We start from the raw sequence: 16,476 nt of genomic DNA on the forward strand, positions 1-16,476 counted from the left end.
GCAAATGCTGGAGCAGAGGTGGAAGATGAAGCGGAGCCACGCTAGACCCCCTGGCAACGGGCTCCCCCCCCCCTCGGAAGAAAGCCCACTTGGGGATGAAGCGGAGCCAGTTTGGATATTAGTCATTCCTGGAGAGAAGTGAAGAACAAAGAGCACTCTAGTCTCCCTTCCCTAGTCACTTCCCACCAAGCAGAACCAAATGGATCCTGCTGCTAATGGAGCACAGCAGGAAGGAGTAGCCCTCCTGCTTCCCTCAGGTCTGCTCTGGAGAAGCAGCAGCAGCAGCAGCGGCAGAAGAAGAGGCGGCTCCCTCTCCTCTTCTTTCTCGCCCGGATGCCTGCCTTTTCAGAGCCCCTCAGGACCCCGGAGCAGCACTTGCCTCTCCACTTATCTCCTCCAACCTCACTCCTCATGCCTGATACCCTAAGCCAGGCTTTCCCAAACTTGCGTCTCTGGCTGTTTTTAGACTACAACTCCCATCGCCCCTGACCACTGGTCCTGCCAGCTAAGGATGATGAGAATTGTAGACCAAAAACTGCCGGAGACCCAAGTTTGGGAAAGTCTGCCCTAAACGAAGGCAAGGTGCAGCCGCTTAAAGGGAGGGGCTCCGTACTATAAAGGCACCTGCCACTCCTCCCACCCTGAGCTTTCTCTCCTGTGGCGCTTACGCATACAGATGGTGCCTTAGAATGAGCCGGACTATTTGGTCCATACATAGCCCAATATTGCCTGGCTCTGAGCGGCAGCAGTTCTCCCATGTCTCTTTCAGCAAAAGGCCTTTGCCAGCACCTGCCCTCTGGAGATACCAGGGATTTTGAACCTGGTACTTTCTGCCACTCAGATACATACCCAATAGTTTTTCTCCCGGATGAGTGGAGGCAGAGTGGAGCCTTCACTGAGGTGCAGAACAATTGGGCGCCTCCTGGCTGTTTCTCTGCAGAAACTCAGAAGCCAGGAGATTTGGGGGTGGGGGTAAATGCGCAACAAGAGACTAGGATGCCAGGCTGACTTTTCTCCCTTGCCTAGCCGGCTAGACACCCCCAGGATATGGCCTCCCTCCCTATCCATATTTTGCTTCTGTTTACACAGCCAAGAGGATAACCAACTTAGCACATAAAAAATAGCCTTTTTCATAGGTGGGTGGCCAGCAGGAGTAGTCAACCAGGTTTGATATCCCTCCTCTTCCGCCTGAGAGCAGCAAGGCTCTTCCCAACACACCTTCTCCCAGATCTGCCCTTTCATGGGGACGCAGAGCGCAGGGTAGCCGCCTGCGGTGGTTGTTGGGGGGGGTGGAGCCTAGTGACCAGGTTGCCCTCCTTGCCATCCATTCACACTCCCACTTCCTTCCTAAGAAGATGAAGTAACACTGGGTCTCCATAAAGGAGGGGAGAGATCTGAGCAGTGTGGAGGGGGGCACCCCTTCCTCTTCCCTCCCCACCCCCCTGCTCCACATCCCTCCACTCTCCTGCCTTTCCCCCTGCCCCTCTTTTCTACCCCCTTCCCCCTTCCTCCACGTGGACTAGCTATTTTCAAGAAAGTGCTACTGGGAAAAGAATCCTTTCCCTTGCCAGGAATGCACACCGAGGAATGCCTGGGCTGTTCCAAGAGCAACTTCCAGACGTGTGGCTGAGTGACGGCAGCTCCTTGTGGAGGCGGGGAGGACTATGGTGGTGTGGGGGGGGGAGAGTAGAGGGCTGCAGCCTCCTTTGTGAGTAAGCACTCAGGCTGATGTGTTAACTGCACGGGAGGCGGGAGGGAGGGGATGGATGGATGGATGGCTACTGGCAGCTTCCACAGAGGAGGGAAAACTCTCCCCTGGAGCAGCTCTTGGCTGCTGCCCTCTGCCTTGACCGGCGCTTGAAATCCAAGCAAGGCACCCGCAAGGAAGGGGGTGTTGATCATCTTGCCCGGACCTTTGTGGTGGCAACAGCAGCAGATTCACCGGGCACCCCCAGACCCTCTCAGCCCTCTCCTGGCAGGCCTCTTCCCCAGTTCAAAAGAAAAGGCTCAAAATTCTGCACCAAGAGGAGGGGCAAGTCAGGATTCTGCTTAACCCGCCGTTGTGTTTCTAAGGATTTTGCAAGAGAAGCTTGAAGCCCTTCAGGCACTTGGCAAAGCCACGGGGGGGGGGGGGGACCGAAGCTTGCTTTTACCAAAACTTAAATAAGTGGGAGCTGAGACCTGAGGTTGACACCAGAGCAGGATGCTGCTCTGGCCAGTTATTTCCCTCTTGGTGTGGGTGCTTGGAACCTTCGGGGGGGGGGTCTTTCCAGTGATTCCAGGCCAAAGGCAACTGGTAGGCAGAAAATACGTACCTGTCAGCCTGCTAGCCAAGGAGGAATGCAGGGGGGGGTGGCATCGGGACTGATGAACTGTTTCTTCCTTGCAAGGCCTGCTGTGATCCAGGAGTGCTGCTGGGATCACCAGCCGGTGTTGTGGCTAAGGCAGCAGCACCCCAGACACTTCTCCCTGGCACAGTGCACAGAGGGGCTCTGCAATGCTCTTTGCACGTGCAGCCTGGTCATGCCGAGGGAATGCCTTGGAAGGGAGTCAGCTGGACGTCCTTGGAGCTGGCATCCTCCTCCTCCTCCCCAGGCCCAGCCAAACCTTCCCGGCTGGAAAATTCCTGGCAGGACCCTAGAAAGGGAGACCAGGGGTACTGAGTGAATAGACCAGGGGAGTTTGGTTTTTTTTTAAATCTCTCTCCCTCCCTCCCTCCCTCCCTCTCTCTTCCGGGGACCTTAACCACCCACTTCCACCACCGTCACCCCAGCCACTTGTTGCTTCCTGTGTGTGTGCTGCTTATGGGAACCAGATGGTGCAGCCTCTGAGCATGCAAGGGCAGAGGTCACATTCACACCTCCCTCCCAGACAGCCTGTAATTGGGAGGAGGGGTCCCCCTTCTCTTGTGCACTCTGCCCTTGAGCAAGAGGGAGGGGTGTGTGTGTGTGTGTGTGTGTGTGTGTGTGTGAGAGAGAGAGAGAGAGAGAGAGAGAGAGAGAGAGAGCGCAGTGGCTGAAGGAAGCCAAACAAGGAGATCAATTGATCTATTTATCTCCACCCCCACCCCCTCTGGGAAGGGGCTTCTGACTGTTTTTCTTCGCTCTCCCCCATCACCACATGTGCCACCCCCATTCCCCGCAGAAGCGGATGGGTTGGAGGGGTGCTCCCTTGGGTGCCCTCCAATCTCACACCTAAAGGCACATCAGCTGCTTCTCCTGCATCCTGCTCCATCTTTCCAGAGCATGCCAAAATGGTAAATTCAGTTAGGTCTCCAAACTTGTGTGGTTTGCAGTGGCCTTTTGGGTTCCACTTTGGTGAAATGTTCCGGATGGAGCTGAGGAGCCCATGAATGAAGGGCTGTGACACCTCCCACCTCTCTGGGGGGAAAGAGCTTTATATCTCGGCAAGCGCCTGTGCCTTAAACCAAACCTTGGGCACATTGCATTCTGGGACACTTGGTCTGCCTTGATGTGCTTCTCCAGATGTGCTTCCAGCGGTGTCCTATGGCAAGTCAAGATGCTACATGTGCACACGCTCACAGTGGTGATGGTGGTTTTGCCACCTAAAGGTGGCAATCTAATCAGCATGGGGGGAGGGGCGCGTGTAGACTGAGTTCTGGTTTCCCAGCCGGGGGCCAATCCAGCAAAGATGGAGTCACAGCAGATGCAGAGCTGGCCGAGCCCAGGGCTGGGGGCTGCCAGCCCTACGAGTGCTGGAAAGTGTGAGACTCCCTCCTCTGCGCACGGCTGCTGACCACCCCCACCCACCCCCTCTTTATTTTAACAAGTTTCTGAAGGGCGCCCATAAATCCCCAGCTCTGCCTTTAATGAGCCGCTTGCCGCGCTCGGCGGTGGCGCCCCGGCCGTGGTTCCAATCATGGAGCCATTAGAGGCAGCAGCTGAGTTTAACCCACCCAGCCCTCTTTCGGGATTTGCCAGATGCCGGCCTGGATGGGCCTCCCACCTCCCCACACACTCCCCAGCAGAGGAACCGAGGGGTGGCCATGCTGGAAAGAGAGGCAGGGGAAGAGCAGCAGCAAGGCTCGGGACCTCCAAAGTGTTGTTATTTGTGGACCTTAAGGTCCTCCGCGGGGCATACCAGGGGAGGCGGTCCCATAGGTACGAGGGTCCTAGGCTGCATAGGGCTTTAAAGGTCAAAACCAGCACCTTAAACCTGACCCTGTACTCCACCGGGAGCCAGCGCAGCTGGTAAAGCACTGGATGATTAATAAAATGTTTTTTTAAAAAGAACTTCCCCTGAACCTGAGCATGTGCCTTCAGGCCTCCAGAGCTGGCTTTTGCTCTTATCCCTCGCCCTCTTCCTCCTGCAGGACATCCGCAACACAGTGGGCAACATCCCCATGGAGTGGTACCAGGACTTCCCCCACATTGGCTATGACTTGGATGGGAAGAAGATCTACAGGCCCATCCGCACCAAGGATGAGCTGGACAAGTTTTTGGAGAAGATGGAGAGCCCTGACTACTGGTGAGGGGTTCTGAGCTGACAGAGGGTGGCAAGGGGAGGGGGGGACACCACACCAAGCAGTTCAATAATGTCCTCTGCGCATCCAAAGTGCTTCATGTGCAGCATTGTCTCACCAGTCTTTGCAGCTGCCCCAGAAAGTCAGCCAGTGTCATTGCAGACAGGGCTGAGACTGGCAAAGTGTGCCCAGCGCAGGCCCTTATAGTTCTGCCACCTGTGCCCAACAAGGGCTGGTCGGCAGGGTGGGCAGCCTGTCTGTCCCTCCCCCCCCACCTTTTACCCTCCCCTTTCACCCCACCCCAGGCGGACCGTCCAAGACAAGATGACCGGAGTGGACGTCAAGCTGTCTGACGAGCAGGTGGACCTGGTGCACCGTCTCCAGAGGGGCCAGTTTGGGGATGTAAATTTCAACCCATATGAGGTAAGGAAAGGCCTGCCGCCCAATGGCAACGAGGCTCCTCCTCTTCCCCGCCACTCTTCAGCTCCGCCCTCCTAAGCCCCGCCTCTCTTGCAGCCCGCCATCGACTTCTTCAGCAGCCAGGTGATGATCCACCCCGTGACGAACCGCCCAGCTGACAAGCGGAGCTTCATCCCCTCCCTCATTGAGAAGGAGAAGGTGAGCGGGGAGGGGAGGGGAGATTCATGCATTATGAGGCCTGGATCTCCAAGCCAGGCTGGAGTCCTACCCAAATCTCATGAGGTGCTCTCATTAATCCCCATGTGCTCCTCCCCAACTAGAGGGCCCCGCCCTGGTGAAGAGAAGGACCCCCCCATCAGTATATCCTGGGGGCAACCCTGCCCCCTGAGGAGCCCCATGCTGGAAATGCCTTGAGCCACCTGCTCCTCCTCCTGGCCGCAGCAAGCATTTGGCTCTGGGCACGGAAGCCAGGGCACAGAACTGGCTACAGCAGCTGCTGCGCACCAGGATGTTGCTGGTCAAGCCTGGCCAGAAGAGACATCCACTCAGTGCAAAGCCTGACCTCTGCATCAGCCAGCTGCTCCCCAGGCAGGTGGAGGCACCTGGTCCTAAAAGTTTACCTGGGGAAATTCTGGGTCCAGCGAGTGGCCCTGGAGGGCTTGCCAGCACTATCTGCCTCTGAAAACACTCACTAGCGTGCGGAGAAAGCAACATCTCAGCGGTTAGGAAAGCTTAAATGTACCTGAGCATGAAGAAAGTTTATTGCCTGGAACACAGGAAAACAAGGAAGTCAAATTGTTAGCGTTAGAAAGGAGGTTCCTGGGAAGGAGGTGATGCTGTGGCCCCACTTGAGGAAGAGAGACGCATCAGCTCAGTCCCTTGCCAAGGGGAACCTTGAGCACCACGAAGGCAGCCTCTTCCCAATTCCTCCTTTCACAGGGAGGAGCAGGCAGCTCTCACTCCTGGCTCCAAAGGCCTCTGCCAGGAGCTGCTTCCTTACTGAGCAGGTCCCCATTTGCAGGTCTCCAAGTTGGTCCACGCCATCAAGATGGGCTGGATCAAGCCTCGGAAGCCCAAGGAGGACACGCCGGCTTTCTACGACCTTTGGGCTCAGGAAGATCCCAATTCCATCCTGGGGCGGCACAAGATGCATGTTCCCGCCCCCAAGCTCCCTTTGCCCGGCCATGAGGAATCGTACAACCCTCCGCCAGAGTACCTCCCTACTGAGGAAGAGGTGAGCCGGCAGGAGGTGGAGCTGGCCGGGGCTGGGGAGGCAGAACACACAGAGGGTCTCCTGGGGTCCCAGCTGCTTTTCTACTTCCAGGTGATCGCGGTCTCTTTCTCTCCCTCTTCCTGCAGAAGCTGGCCTGGGAGCAGCAGGAGCCTTCAGAGCGCAAGCTGAGCTTTGTGCCCCGCCGGCATGAGTGTCTGCGCCGCGTGCCTGCCTACCCCCGCTTCATCCACGAGCGCTTTGAGCGCTGCCTGGACCTCTACCTCTGCCCACGCCAGAGGAAGATGCGGGTATGTAGAAGCCGCGGGTCTCTCCCAGGGGTGGGGGCGACTGGGAATGCAGGTTGGCTCAGGACCAAGGCCCGCCAGGGGGTGCCTGCCTGCCACCCCTGGGTGGGACAGAATTATGAACAAATGAAGGAATATGCCACTCACCTGCCCAAATGACTTCTAGGCGGCTTGCAAGTACAAAATCCACACCAAATTAAAATCCACAATACAACAGTTCCATCAAAACATCAAACTCTCCATAGTTCCATATACAACACATCCATAAAACGTACTGTAACACAAGGCAGTTAAGGGGCAGGGCTTGAACAGAGTCGCCACCTGAGCTGCTGGTGTGCAGGAGAGCGGCAGGGGTCTCTGCAGTCACAAAGCCGAGACTGTAAAGGTCAGTCCGGCTTCCAGAGGCAGACATCTCCTTACAGAGGAGGCAGGGGTGGCAGGGATGTGCCCTCCTGGGAGCCTGCACAAAGGAGTCTGGCCTCTCCCCTTAAGGCGAGCTGCCTTCCTGGAGCAGAGGGCCCCGTGCTTGCCCTTTGCTCACAGCTTCCTTCTCTTCTAGGTCAATGTGGATCCTGAGGATTTGATCCCCAAACTGCCCAAGCCGCGGGATCTGCAGCCGTTCCCCACTGTGCAGGCCTTGGTAAGGCTTCCGGGGGACCCCACCAAGGGGAGGCAGGGCCCCCTCTGCTTCCCTCTCTGGCTTCTATGCTGTGGGTGGGAGCAGGGTATAGAAGGGCAAGTCCTAACTGTAAATGAGGGAAGAGGCAGCCAGGGGTCTAGTACTGCCCCCCCCCAGCCCTAGTCAATGGAGTGGGCAGCGAGAGCGCTGTGTGAGAGGTCTCTGGCCCCTCATTCCAGCCTTGCCTGCTCCACTTTCCGCACCGGCTTCACTCCCCTCCTTCTCTCGCCAGGTCTATCGTGGCCACACCAGCCTGGTGCGCTGCCTCAGCGTCTCTCCCAGTGGACAGTGGCTGGCCTCAGGTAAGCAGCGGCTCTGGACGGGCACCGGGAGCACAAGCCGCTTCTCGGTGGGGAGGGGAGCAGGGACCACTTCCCCCCTGCCCCCCCCTCACCCTGGTTGTGCCTGGGCTCGTGCAGGTTCCGATGACGGGACAGTGAAGTTCTGGGAGGTCTGCACGGCACGGTGTGTGAAGACGCTCCCAGTGGAAGGCGCAGTGAAGAGCTTGGCTTGGAACCCCAACCCCACCGTCTGCCTGGTGGGCATTGCTGTGTGAGTACCCTCTCCCTTCTGGGAGCAGCCAAGGTGGAGAAGGGAAGACAGCAGGGGCTCTGATGGATCTGCAGACTCTTCTGGCTGGGATCCTAAGGGGAAGGCCGGCTCATGCTTGGTATCCTTAGGGAAGCAGTCACAAACAAAACTGCCCATGTCACCCTGGCAGGGCCTTTATGCAAACCTCATGGCAGCTCAGCTAGCAATGCTGAGCACAGTTCTGGCCCCCTCCTCAAAAGAAGGAGGTGGTGCAGCTGGGAAGGGTGCCTGCCGTGGGGAAGACACTGGGGCCCTTCTGCATGGGGCCACTCTGAAGTAGTGGGGGAGGTGACAGCATGGTTTGTGAACTCTTGAGAGAGGAGAGTCAGAGGACAAACGCACAGGCACCCCCAGGATCCTCGAACTCGGGGCAAGGGGAGAGGGAGGTCCTCCTGTGAAGCTGCTTGCCAGGAGATGCAGGAGAAAGAGGAGGAGCCCTTTTTTCACACAGCATGTCCCCCACGCCTGGGGTCTGTTGCTGCTGCAAGATGTGCTGAGCGCCCGCTTAGGCAGCCCCGAAAGAGGGCTGCAAGGGTTTGTTCACGGAGGAAGGAGAGTCTTGCGCAGGGTGGCTGGATGGGAGGTCCAGGGGCAGAGGCAGCTGGGCGGGTGGACAGCAGAAGAGGACTGCTCTCCTCCTGTCCTGCTTGTGGGCAACCTGTGGCACATCTGGCCGGCCTCTGGTTTCCTCTGTCAAAATGTTTGCATGCCCCCTTTTGGCAGCTTTCAGAACAGCCAGTGAAACTGGCCCCGGAATGTGGGACTCGAGGAGCCCCTTCTGCCATATCAGTTTTATGGGTTTTATAACAATACAATAATAAAATCCATCTCATTGTCTTTTCAACTCTTAAGGCCATGACTTCCTTCAAACCCTCCTTATGATATCCTAACATTCATCACTAATATCTACGGTATACCTCACATATTAATCATTGCTTAAATTATCACACTTAAACTTATCACTAAAATTTCATATTACAATGACCTTCCTTCTTTAATCTACAAAGCTTCTCGCAATCCTACCAACGTATTCAATTCAGTGCAATTGTCCTTCAAATAATCTGCAAATTTAGTCCAATCTTTGATGAACTTCTGGTCCCGCTGTTCTCGGATTCTTCCCATCATCTTATCCAGTTCCGCATACTCCATTAATTTCACTGTCCATTCTTCCTTTGTCGGTGTTTCTTCCTGTTTCCATTTTAGTGCAATTAAGATTCTCGCTGCGGTTACAGCATATTGGAAAAGTTTAACATCTTGCTTTTTAATATCTGTACCTATAATTCCCAATAGAAAAGCTTCTGGTTTTTAAACAAATGTATATTTCAACATTTTCTTAATTTCATTGTATATCATATCCCAGAATCCTTTCACCTTCTTACATTCCCACCACATATGATAAAAGGTACCTTCTTTTTCCTTACATTTCCAACATTTCTTATCAACCTTATAAATTTTCGCTAATTTAACTGGTGTAATGTACCATTGATACATCATCTTCAAAATGTTTTCTTTTAACGCATTACATGCTGTAAATTTCATTCCTCCTTTCCACGATTTCTCCCAGTCATCTAACATAATATTATGACCAAAATCTTTTGCCCAATGTACCATCACCGACTTCATTGAGGAGCCCCTTCTGATGTCGCCCAGCCAGGGTGTCCTGGTGGCTTCTGCAGACGCACCTCAGGGGCAGCTCCGGGCTGCATAGGCTGAGACCGTTGCTTCTCTGCGCCCCTGGGACTCAGCAAGCACAATGTCCCGTCCCCCCGGCTCACCTTTGTTTTTCATTCCCCACCTTGCAGGGAGCAGTCGGTGCTCCTGGTGAACCCCAGCCTTGGAGACAAGCTGCTGTATGGGGCCACTGACCAGCTCCTGGACGCCTATGTCCCCCCTGAGGAGGAGCGGCCACAGCCTGTCACCTGGGAGGAGGCAACAGGAGAGGAGAGGAGCCAGGGCGTGCGGCTCATTGTCCGGCATGGGAAGGTACCCAAGGAGAGGAAGGGGGGCTTTGGAGCCCAGGGTGGGAGGCCTTTGCTATGGGGGGGGGCTGGACCTCTCTGCTTATGAACCTTATTTATGTCACATCTGAGAAACAGTGTGTGTGATGCTCTTTGCCTGCACACACAGAGCCTTGTCTTGCCTCCCGCAGCCCCTGAAGCAGGTGACTTGGCACGCCAAAGGCGACTACTTTGCCACGGTGGTGCAGGACAACAGCCACCTGCAGGTGCTGATCCACCAGGCCAGCAAGCGCTGGAGCCAGGCGCCCTTCCGGCGCAGCAAGGGCCAAGTGCAGCGCGTCCTCTTCCACCCCCTGAGGCCCTTCTTCTTCGTGGCCACGCAGCGCTTCATCCGCATCTACAACCTTCTCAAGCAGGAGCTCACCAAGAAGCTGCACGCCAACTGCCAGTGGGTCTCCAGTGTGGCCCTCCATCCGGCAGGTGAGCGGAGCCTGGGCGGCGGCAGCAGCAAAATCCACAAGGGAGACCCACTTGGCACACAGGGGTGGGTGTGGTGGGCCCTCCAAGGGACTCTGGGTTATGTCCTCGCCCGCTGGGGCCAGACTGGAGCTGCAGCGCCTGGGAGGCCCCTGCTGAAGGCTCCCTGCTTCCTTCCCCCCTCAGGTGACAATCTGATCTGCGGCAGCTACGACAGCAAACTTGCCTGGTTTGATCTGGACCTGTCCACCAAGCCCTACCGGGTGCTGAGGTCAGTCAGCAGAGAAGCCAGGGGTGGGGGCAGCAGGGCCAAGGCGGGCTCCCCACTCCCACCGCCCAAAGACCTGACTGGCAAGGCAACATCCCCTTCCCGCCTGTGTGGCTGCAGAGGTGGGCAGGCAGGCTTAGCCCCCTCCTGGATCCACTCCAGCTGTTGCCTCCCAGTGGAAGTTGGGTGCATCTTTTGGTTGTCTGAATCTCCCCTGCCTCCATCCCACTGTAGACTCACTTCTGTGCAGATTTACTGCATCTCCCTGTCACACACGCCTTGCCTGAGGCAAAGAAATCCCCCATTCCTTTCCTTGCACGGAGGTTCTCCTGCTGGGGCTTGTGAAGCAACAGAGGAGCACCGCCGTGGCTGGATGAGGTTGACCTTCCTTCTCTCCCGGCAGGCACCACAAGGCAGCGCTGAGGGCCGTTGCTTTCCACCCGCACTACCCGCTCTTTGCCTCTGGCTCAGACGACGGCAGCGTCATCGTTTGCCATGGCATGGTTTACAAGTGAGTAGGAGGGTGAGGGTGGGGGGTGGAAGGGTTGTTGGGGAAAACCCTCCTGCTTAAGGGCCAGTGCGTGAGAGGGAGTCAAACTCTTCCCCTCCCCCCCCCAATTGCAGCGACCTGCTTCAGAACCCGCTCATCGTGCCGGTGAAAGTGCTGAAGGGCCACACGTTGACCCACGACCTGGGGGTCCTGGACGTTGTCTTCCACCCCAGCCAGCCCTGGGTCTTCTCTGCAGGCGCAGATGCCACCGTCCGGCTCTTCACGTAACCTCCCTTCCCGGGTGGGACTGCGCATCCTGACTCGCTTTCCCAGGGCAGCAGAAATGCCCTGGGCAAGAGACTGAAGCCTGCAATACTCGTTTTATGATTAAATGGTTTAGATACATGATCGTGGATGGGCTCTTTTGTCCCAGGAAAGGAAGGATTCCTAAAAATAGAGGGCAGAGCTGACGGTGGCCTCAAGGAAGGTCTTCCTGCCTGTTCAACTAATTATTAAATTTCTATGCCTATTTACACCTTTACATTGGAATACAGCTCTGCATGTCCCTGAGGGTCGTCCAACCTGCTGCAATGCAGGCATCTCAGCTGAAGCATCCCTGCCAGGAGCCCCCCCCCCCCCGGGAGTCTGCTCCACTGTCAAACAGCTCTTACTCTCAGAAAGTTCTTCCTCAAGTTTCATCGCAATCTCCTTTTTGGTAACGAGGCCATGGATTCAAGTCCTACCCTCCAGAGCAGGTCTACAAAATCCTATGCAAAGTACTAGTCCCCAATAGCCGAAGAAGCCTTGACACTGTGTTTCTGAGAAGCAAATACTTTATTAAAAATAGGTTGTCTGGTTTTATGTACAAATTATACTTAGAGGAACAATGGATGAACCTGTGGAAGCTCTTGGAAGGGGCAGGAGAGAGAGTGCAGGAGGGGAGGGGTCTTGCCAGTTCCTCTGTGCACAATGGGAGACGGGCCCCCGCTTCTCCCCAAAGTCCCAGATCTGGGTGAAGAAGAGCAGATAGTCCACACCTGATGGGGGGAGAGAGGAAGGAGCCCGGGGGGCTTGTGGAAGAGGCAGCACTGGGGAGGGTCTTTCTGTGCTCTGGTGCCTGGACCAGCCGGCTCATGCAGAGCAGCTCTGGCCTGTCCCTGGGGGGGGGGTGTGCTTGAGACGCGTGACTACGGGCTGTACAAGTGGGGGTCGTGGCGCTGGAAGAGTCGTGGGCCTCCCCTGCCCCACGCAGACGGCGTTCAGTGAGTGCTCTGGAAGACGTGAGGTGCCTGGAAGGGGCCTCCTGCCAAGGCGGGTTTGAGGTGCAGGGAGGAAAACTGTCCGGTTAAGACCACCGCTTTACACATCCTGCCGGGGTCCCACACGGGATGCTTGGAGGCCCTCAAACAATCCTGACGAGGCGGCCCAGGGTCTCGGCCACCTTCACCCGCACGGCTGTCACGGGATCCTTCAGCAGCACAGTCAGAGCTGGGGGTGGGGAAGCAGAACCCGTGAGCGAGTGGCCTCTATTATCCTCGGCCTCCCATGTGTCCTCCAACCCCCACCTTACTCTTGGACTGGGCCCTATCCTGCTTGGGAGCCCCGCTCTGTGACCTGGGGGGCAATGAGCAAACGCCAGGGAGGGCCAGACAGCACGCAGCCTGGCAAACCCCGCCAGAGCCTCTGGAGGGCCCTGGGCGCTCAGCCGCTCCGCCTGCTGGCACAGACCCAACTGCGAAGGGGAGCGCACGCCAAGAGTTCCTCTCGAGCAGCAGAGATACAATAATATTTTTCCAGTAGCATGTTTACACTGCAAATCCGAGACTCTTGCGTCCCTGCAGAGCGAACGAGGCGGCCTGATTTATGTGCAGAGCTGCTTCCCGTGGCTCAGCCCTGGCCAGCTGCAGGAGCTCCCCCCCCCCGGGGGGGCGCTGGCAGGCAGAGTGCCTCCCGCTCAATACGGGAAGCTGTGGTGACCCCATCCGGAGCCTGGCCTCCCCGCTCCCAAATTGCATCCCCCACTACTGCAAACAGACGGGCCTCTCTTCAGGACCACTCCAACAGCCAACGGAAAGATAGTTTTCCCTTTTTTAGTGGTTTTTAAGCTCTGCTGGAAAGCTCAGAGATTTTCCGAGTCTTACTCTAAGCGATGAGGTCACTGCTGACAAGAAAAAACAGCCCCGAAATCCAGGAAAGTTTGTTACTCAAACTGGCTTCCTCTGCTGCGCTTTGAATGGCAGATCCCTGCTCAGGGAGGGACCTGCGCCGGGCATGTCTGTGCGCCCCATCGCCCCACTTCACATCGCTGGGCCTCCAGCCCCAGCACGCCTGAGTGCAGCCAGAGGTGCAGGTGTCCCCCCCCCCCAGTCTCCCCAAGTCGCCTGCAATGCCCGGGTGGTCCCTGGCCGTGTGCTGTCTGCACTTTGCAGAGTTTTCGCCAGGAAGCATTCCAGCTCTCTTCACTTCCCACCTCCCCATAGACACAACCCTCATAGTCTTAACAACCTCCTTGTATAGGAAAGACCAATCAAGGGGGTGATGGTCCCCAAGAAGAGAATGAGAACATTGGGCCAGTAGCGCAGCACGCATGCTCGGTCCGTGACCCGCCTTCTCCACCTCTTCCTGAGATGGGTTTCAAGGCCGACGCTGCCTTGGAGGTGGAGTGAGACTCAGATGGAGACACTTCTCTGCCACCTGCAACCCCTGCAGGCTGCCTCTGCCACAGAACCCCAGCGCCCAGCTGCAAGGGCACAAGGCAAGCCTAGCAAAAGCCCCCCAGGCACCAAATTTTGAGCACCCTGGAAGGGCACCACGTCGCTCGACTTGGGTAGCAGTTCCATTTTGACTGGCAGAGAAGGGACAGGAGCTGGCCTTGGGCACCAGGAACCGCCTGGGCGGAGGGGGGAGACCTCAGGCGGCAAAGCATCCTGTGCCAGCCCTGAGACTCACCGGCAATGAGCTCATCCAGGTCCAGCTGCTGGCTGTGCTCTCTGTCAACGTGGAGGACAAGGAAGCCTGGAAGGGAAGGGGCAGGAGGGTGATGCTCAGGGCAACGCAAGGGGCAAATCCCCCGATGCCCAGCTGGGGGACAAAGGGGTGGCCAGGAACCGCTCTGCCCCGGGTGCCCCTTTGCCCACCTCACCTACAAACATGGGGGCAGCCGCCCGGATGTCCGGCCAGTTGCTCTTGAAGTAGAAGAGGTTTGTGGCCACCAGACGACTCAGCGTGTCGGGGTAATACTGCATCTGCCCAAGAGGGAGGGGAGACCCAGCGGAGGTGAGCAGGTGGCACTGGAGGGGAGACCCCCCTCAAGAGGAGAGTCTGCACACCTGCCCCCCCCCCGCCCCACCAGAGCTGGAGGAAGGGAGCAGCAGAGACTTCTCTCTTCCCCACCATCCCCCTCCCAACATCACCAAGACGACCAAGGGATGTTCTGCTTCCACTGGCTGACCCATTGGTTCCCTAACCCACTTGGGAGTCCTTTAAAGCCCGAAACAGGACCTCTCAAGACCCTGGCTCAGCTCTCAGGGCAAACATCCAAGGCTCTGCTCAGCGTCCGATTCGGAAGGCGAGAACGAGCAACGGGGCCTTTTCAGCCGGGGCACCAAGGCTGCTCTTGCCATCTGGGTTGTGGGGCTACGCGCTTCAGTGGGGATCTGGCCTGGTATAAACCAAGGTGGTTTTTCTTGCCTTTTAAACTGCTTTTTAAAAATATCATTTAGTAGACTTGCTAGGCATTCACTGGAAAAATATCCAAGTGACTTAAAAAATGTTAACAGCTAGAGGTACAGATGATAATAAAAGCATTGCAGTGGCCAGAGACAGATTTAGAAAGGTGGGCTGCCAGTTGCCCAGGGAGGAAGAGGGGGTCTCCGGCCAAAGGGGAAAGTAAAAGCCTTTCTGAGGCAGAGAGTGGGACTCCTTGCTGTGCCATCTCAGAGGGAGGGCTTGGGGCCCCCGCTTCATACTCACCAGGTGTTTGCAGGCGTCATTCATGAACTCGCCATAGTGGAGGCTGCGGTCCTCATGGAGGTGGTTTTGGAACATGTCGCAAAGGACGGCGCAGCCCATGCTGGGGCCGCACTGGCGCAGGGCAAACTTGCAAGCCTGCAAGGAGGACATGGCGGCAGCCGGTGAGCTGCCCCATAGCAAACCGCCCCCGCCCCCCCCCCCAATGCCAGCCACAGCCCCTCCAACCGAAGAGACACGCACCTTGACGACCTCTGGCTTTGGGTCCTGCAAGTGAAGCAGCAGGGTGACCAGCCCGTTCAGGATCTGCTCAAAGAAAGCCTCTTCGCAGCTGCCGGCACTGAACTTGGTCAGGTGGCCAAAGAGGAGGATGGACGACCTGCGGAGCTCGTGCTTCTCCTGCAAGCGAAGCGGCGCCAGCTGTTAGGCTGTGGCAAAAGCTGCCCGGGGAGGGAGGGGGGCCCTGCCCCGTCCTCTGCCATCCAGCCTCCTCAGGGTGGCAAACACCAGCTAAGCCCCCCTCCCCCAGGGGCTGAGCTGCCTTCTGCCCCAGCGCCTGCAGCCCCTCAGCCAGGGCACCTCCAGGCCAGCTTACACTATCGAAGAACGGCCGGATGCGGATGGCGATGTGGAGCAGCATGGAGCGGACGTCCCTCTCCTCCAGAAAGCCCAGGATCTTGGCCAGGCCCCCCATGGCTTCCAGGGCAACCAGGCTGTGGGGATCGTCCTTGTCATCCATGCCGTTCATCATGGAAGCCAGCAGCTGAGCCCCGTGCCGCCTCACCTGCAGCGGGGGGAGGGGGGACAGAGCCAGGGGTGGGTGTGCCTCTGCTGCAGTTGCTGCCCCACAGACCAGGGTTGCAGCACTGAGCTAGAGGGGGCCAGGGCCAACCCCCTCCCGTGCCTGCTCTGCTCAAGGAAGAGCGGCCTCGTCCTGGCAGGTATTGGGGAGGAGGAAAGGGAAGGTGCCCCCCTGAGCAGGGAGCAGCCCAAGGTGGAGATCAAGTCAAAGCAGGGGGGGGCCTCCTGGAAGCGGGCATCCGCTGGCATCCGCTGGCATCAGCCCTCACCTTCTCCGGCGAGCCTGAAGCCATGTTGCCCAGGCCCCGCAGGGCCAGCATCCGCACGGAGGTGCAGGGGTCCCTCTGCCGGGCCGTCATGCTGTCCATCACAGACGCCAGCAGGACCAGGTCATTCACCACGTTGCTGCTGAGGAGCTGAAAGGCACAAGCGGCGAGTACAGAGACACACCGGCCACCCTCCCCAGCAGACCTGCCCACTCTTGGGGGTGGGCAAAGGAACTGATACCTCCCCAGGGCCACAAGCTCAGAGTCTGAATCTGCAGCTCCCCCTGAGGCGCTCCAGGGCCCCCCCCCTCCTTCCACAGGGGGCTCCCTAGGTCAGAAGGGAGAAGGAACCAGGCCAGGCCCCCCCTCCCCCAGCCCTGCTCTCTTGCCTAGGAGCCTTTCCTGGCCAGACCCCTCCCCCCCCCCCATCCCTGGCACATCGGGTGAGAGTGGAGAGACCTGAGCAGCTCACACCTCATCACTTTCCTGAGGGGGCTGGGGGGCCGCAGGCGCCTGCTCCTCAGGGCTGCTCTTTTAAAGCCTCGGCCGGACGGCA

The 16,476-nt window shown here is 57.6% G+C and overlaps 2 protein-coding genes across 6 annotated transcripts in view; one reads left to right on the plus strand and one right to left on the minus strand.

Annotated features, from left to right (window-relative positions):
* Window positions 1-11,290, plus strand: part of BOP1 (BOP1 ribosomal biogenesis factor) — a 62,823-nt gene extending 51,533 nt beyond the window's left edge. For both annotated transcript variants that reach the window (XM_033156022.1, XM_033156021.1), the window contains exons 4-16: window positions 4,334-4,488; window positions 4,789-4,906; window positions 5,000-5,101; window positions 5,925-6,137; window positions 6,263-6,424; window positions 6,981-7,061; window positions 7,333-7,402; window positions 7,520-7,652; window positions 9,494-9,674; window positions 9,841-10,129; window positions 10,313-10,397; window positions 10,798-10,905; window positions 11,019-11,290. In XM_033156022.1, the coding sequence (XP_033011913.1) occupies window positions 4,334-4,488; window positions 4,789-4,906; window positions 5,000-5,101; window positions 5,925-6,137; window positions 6,263-6,424; window positions 6,981-7,061; window positions 7,333-7,402; window positions 7,520-7,652; window positions 9,494-9,674; window positions 9,841-10,129; window positions 10,313-10,397; window positions 10,798-10,905; window positions 11,019-11,172 (1,851 nt within the window). In that variant the 3' untranslated portion in view covers window positions 11,173-11,290. The remainder of the gene's footprint in view (window positions 1-4,333; window positions 4,489-4,788; window positions 4,907-4,999; window positions 5,102-5,924; window positions 6,138-6,262; window positions 6,425-6,980; window positions 7,062-7,332; window positions 7,403-7,519; window positions 7,653-9,493; window positions 9,675-9,840; window positions 10,130-10,312; window positions 10,398-10,797; window positions 10,906-11,018) is intronic.
* Window positions 11,291-11,699: 409 nt separating this feature from the next.
* MROH1 (maestro heat like repeat family member 1) overlaps window positions 11,700-16,476 on the minus strand; it is a 43,392-nt gene continuing 38,615 nt past the window's right edge. For all 4 annotated transcript variants that reach the window (XM_033156018.1, XM_033156017.1, XM_033156015.1 and 1 more), the window contains 7 exons: window positions 15,924-16,070; window positions 15,449-15,637; window positions 15,097-15,252; window positions 14,857-14,991; window positions 14,027-14,129; window positions 13,834-13,899; window positions 11,700-12,372 (listed from right to left, as the gene is read on the minus strand). In XM_033156018.1, coding sequence (XP_033011909.1) covers window positions 12,287-12,372; window positions 13,834-13,899; window positions 14,027-14,129; window positions 14,857-14,991; window positions 15,097-15,252; window positions 15,449-15,637; window positions 15,924-16,070 — 882 coding nt within the window. In that variant the 3' untranslated portion in view covers window positions 11,700-12,286. The remainder of the gene's footprint in view (window positions 12,373-13,833; window positions 13,900-14,026; window positions 14,130-14,856; window positions 14,992-15,096; window positions 15,253-15,448; window positions 15,638-15,923; window positions 16,071-16,476) is intronic.

Source organism: Lacerta agilis, chromosome 7, assembly GCF_009819535.1.
Source record: "Lacerta agilis isolate rLacAgi1 chromosome 7, rLacAgi1.pri, whole genome shotgun sequence".
Classification (NCBI taxonomy): Eukaryota; Metazoa; Chordata; class Lepidosauria; order Squamata; family Lacertidae; genus Lacerta; species Lacerta agilis.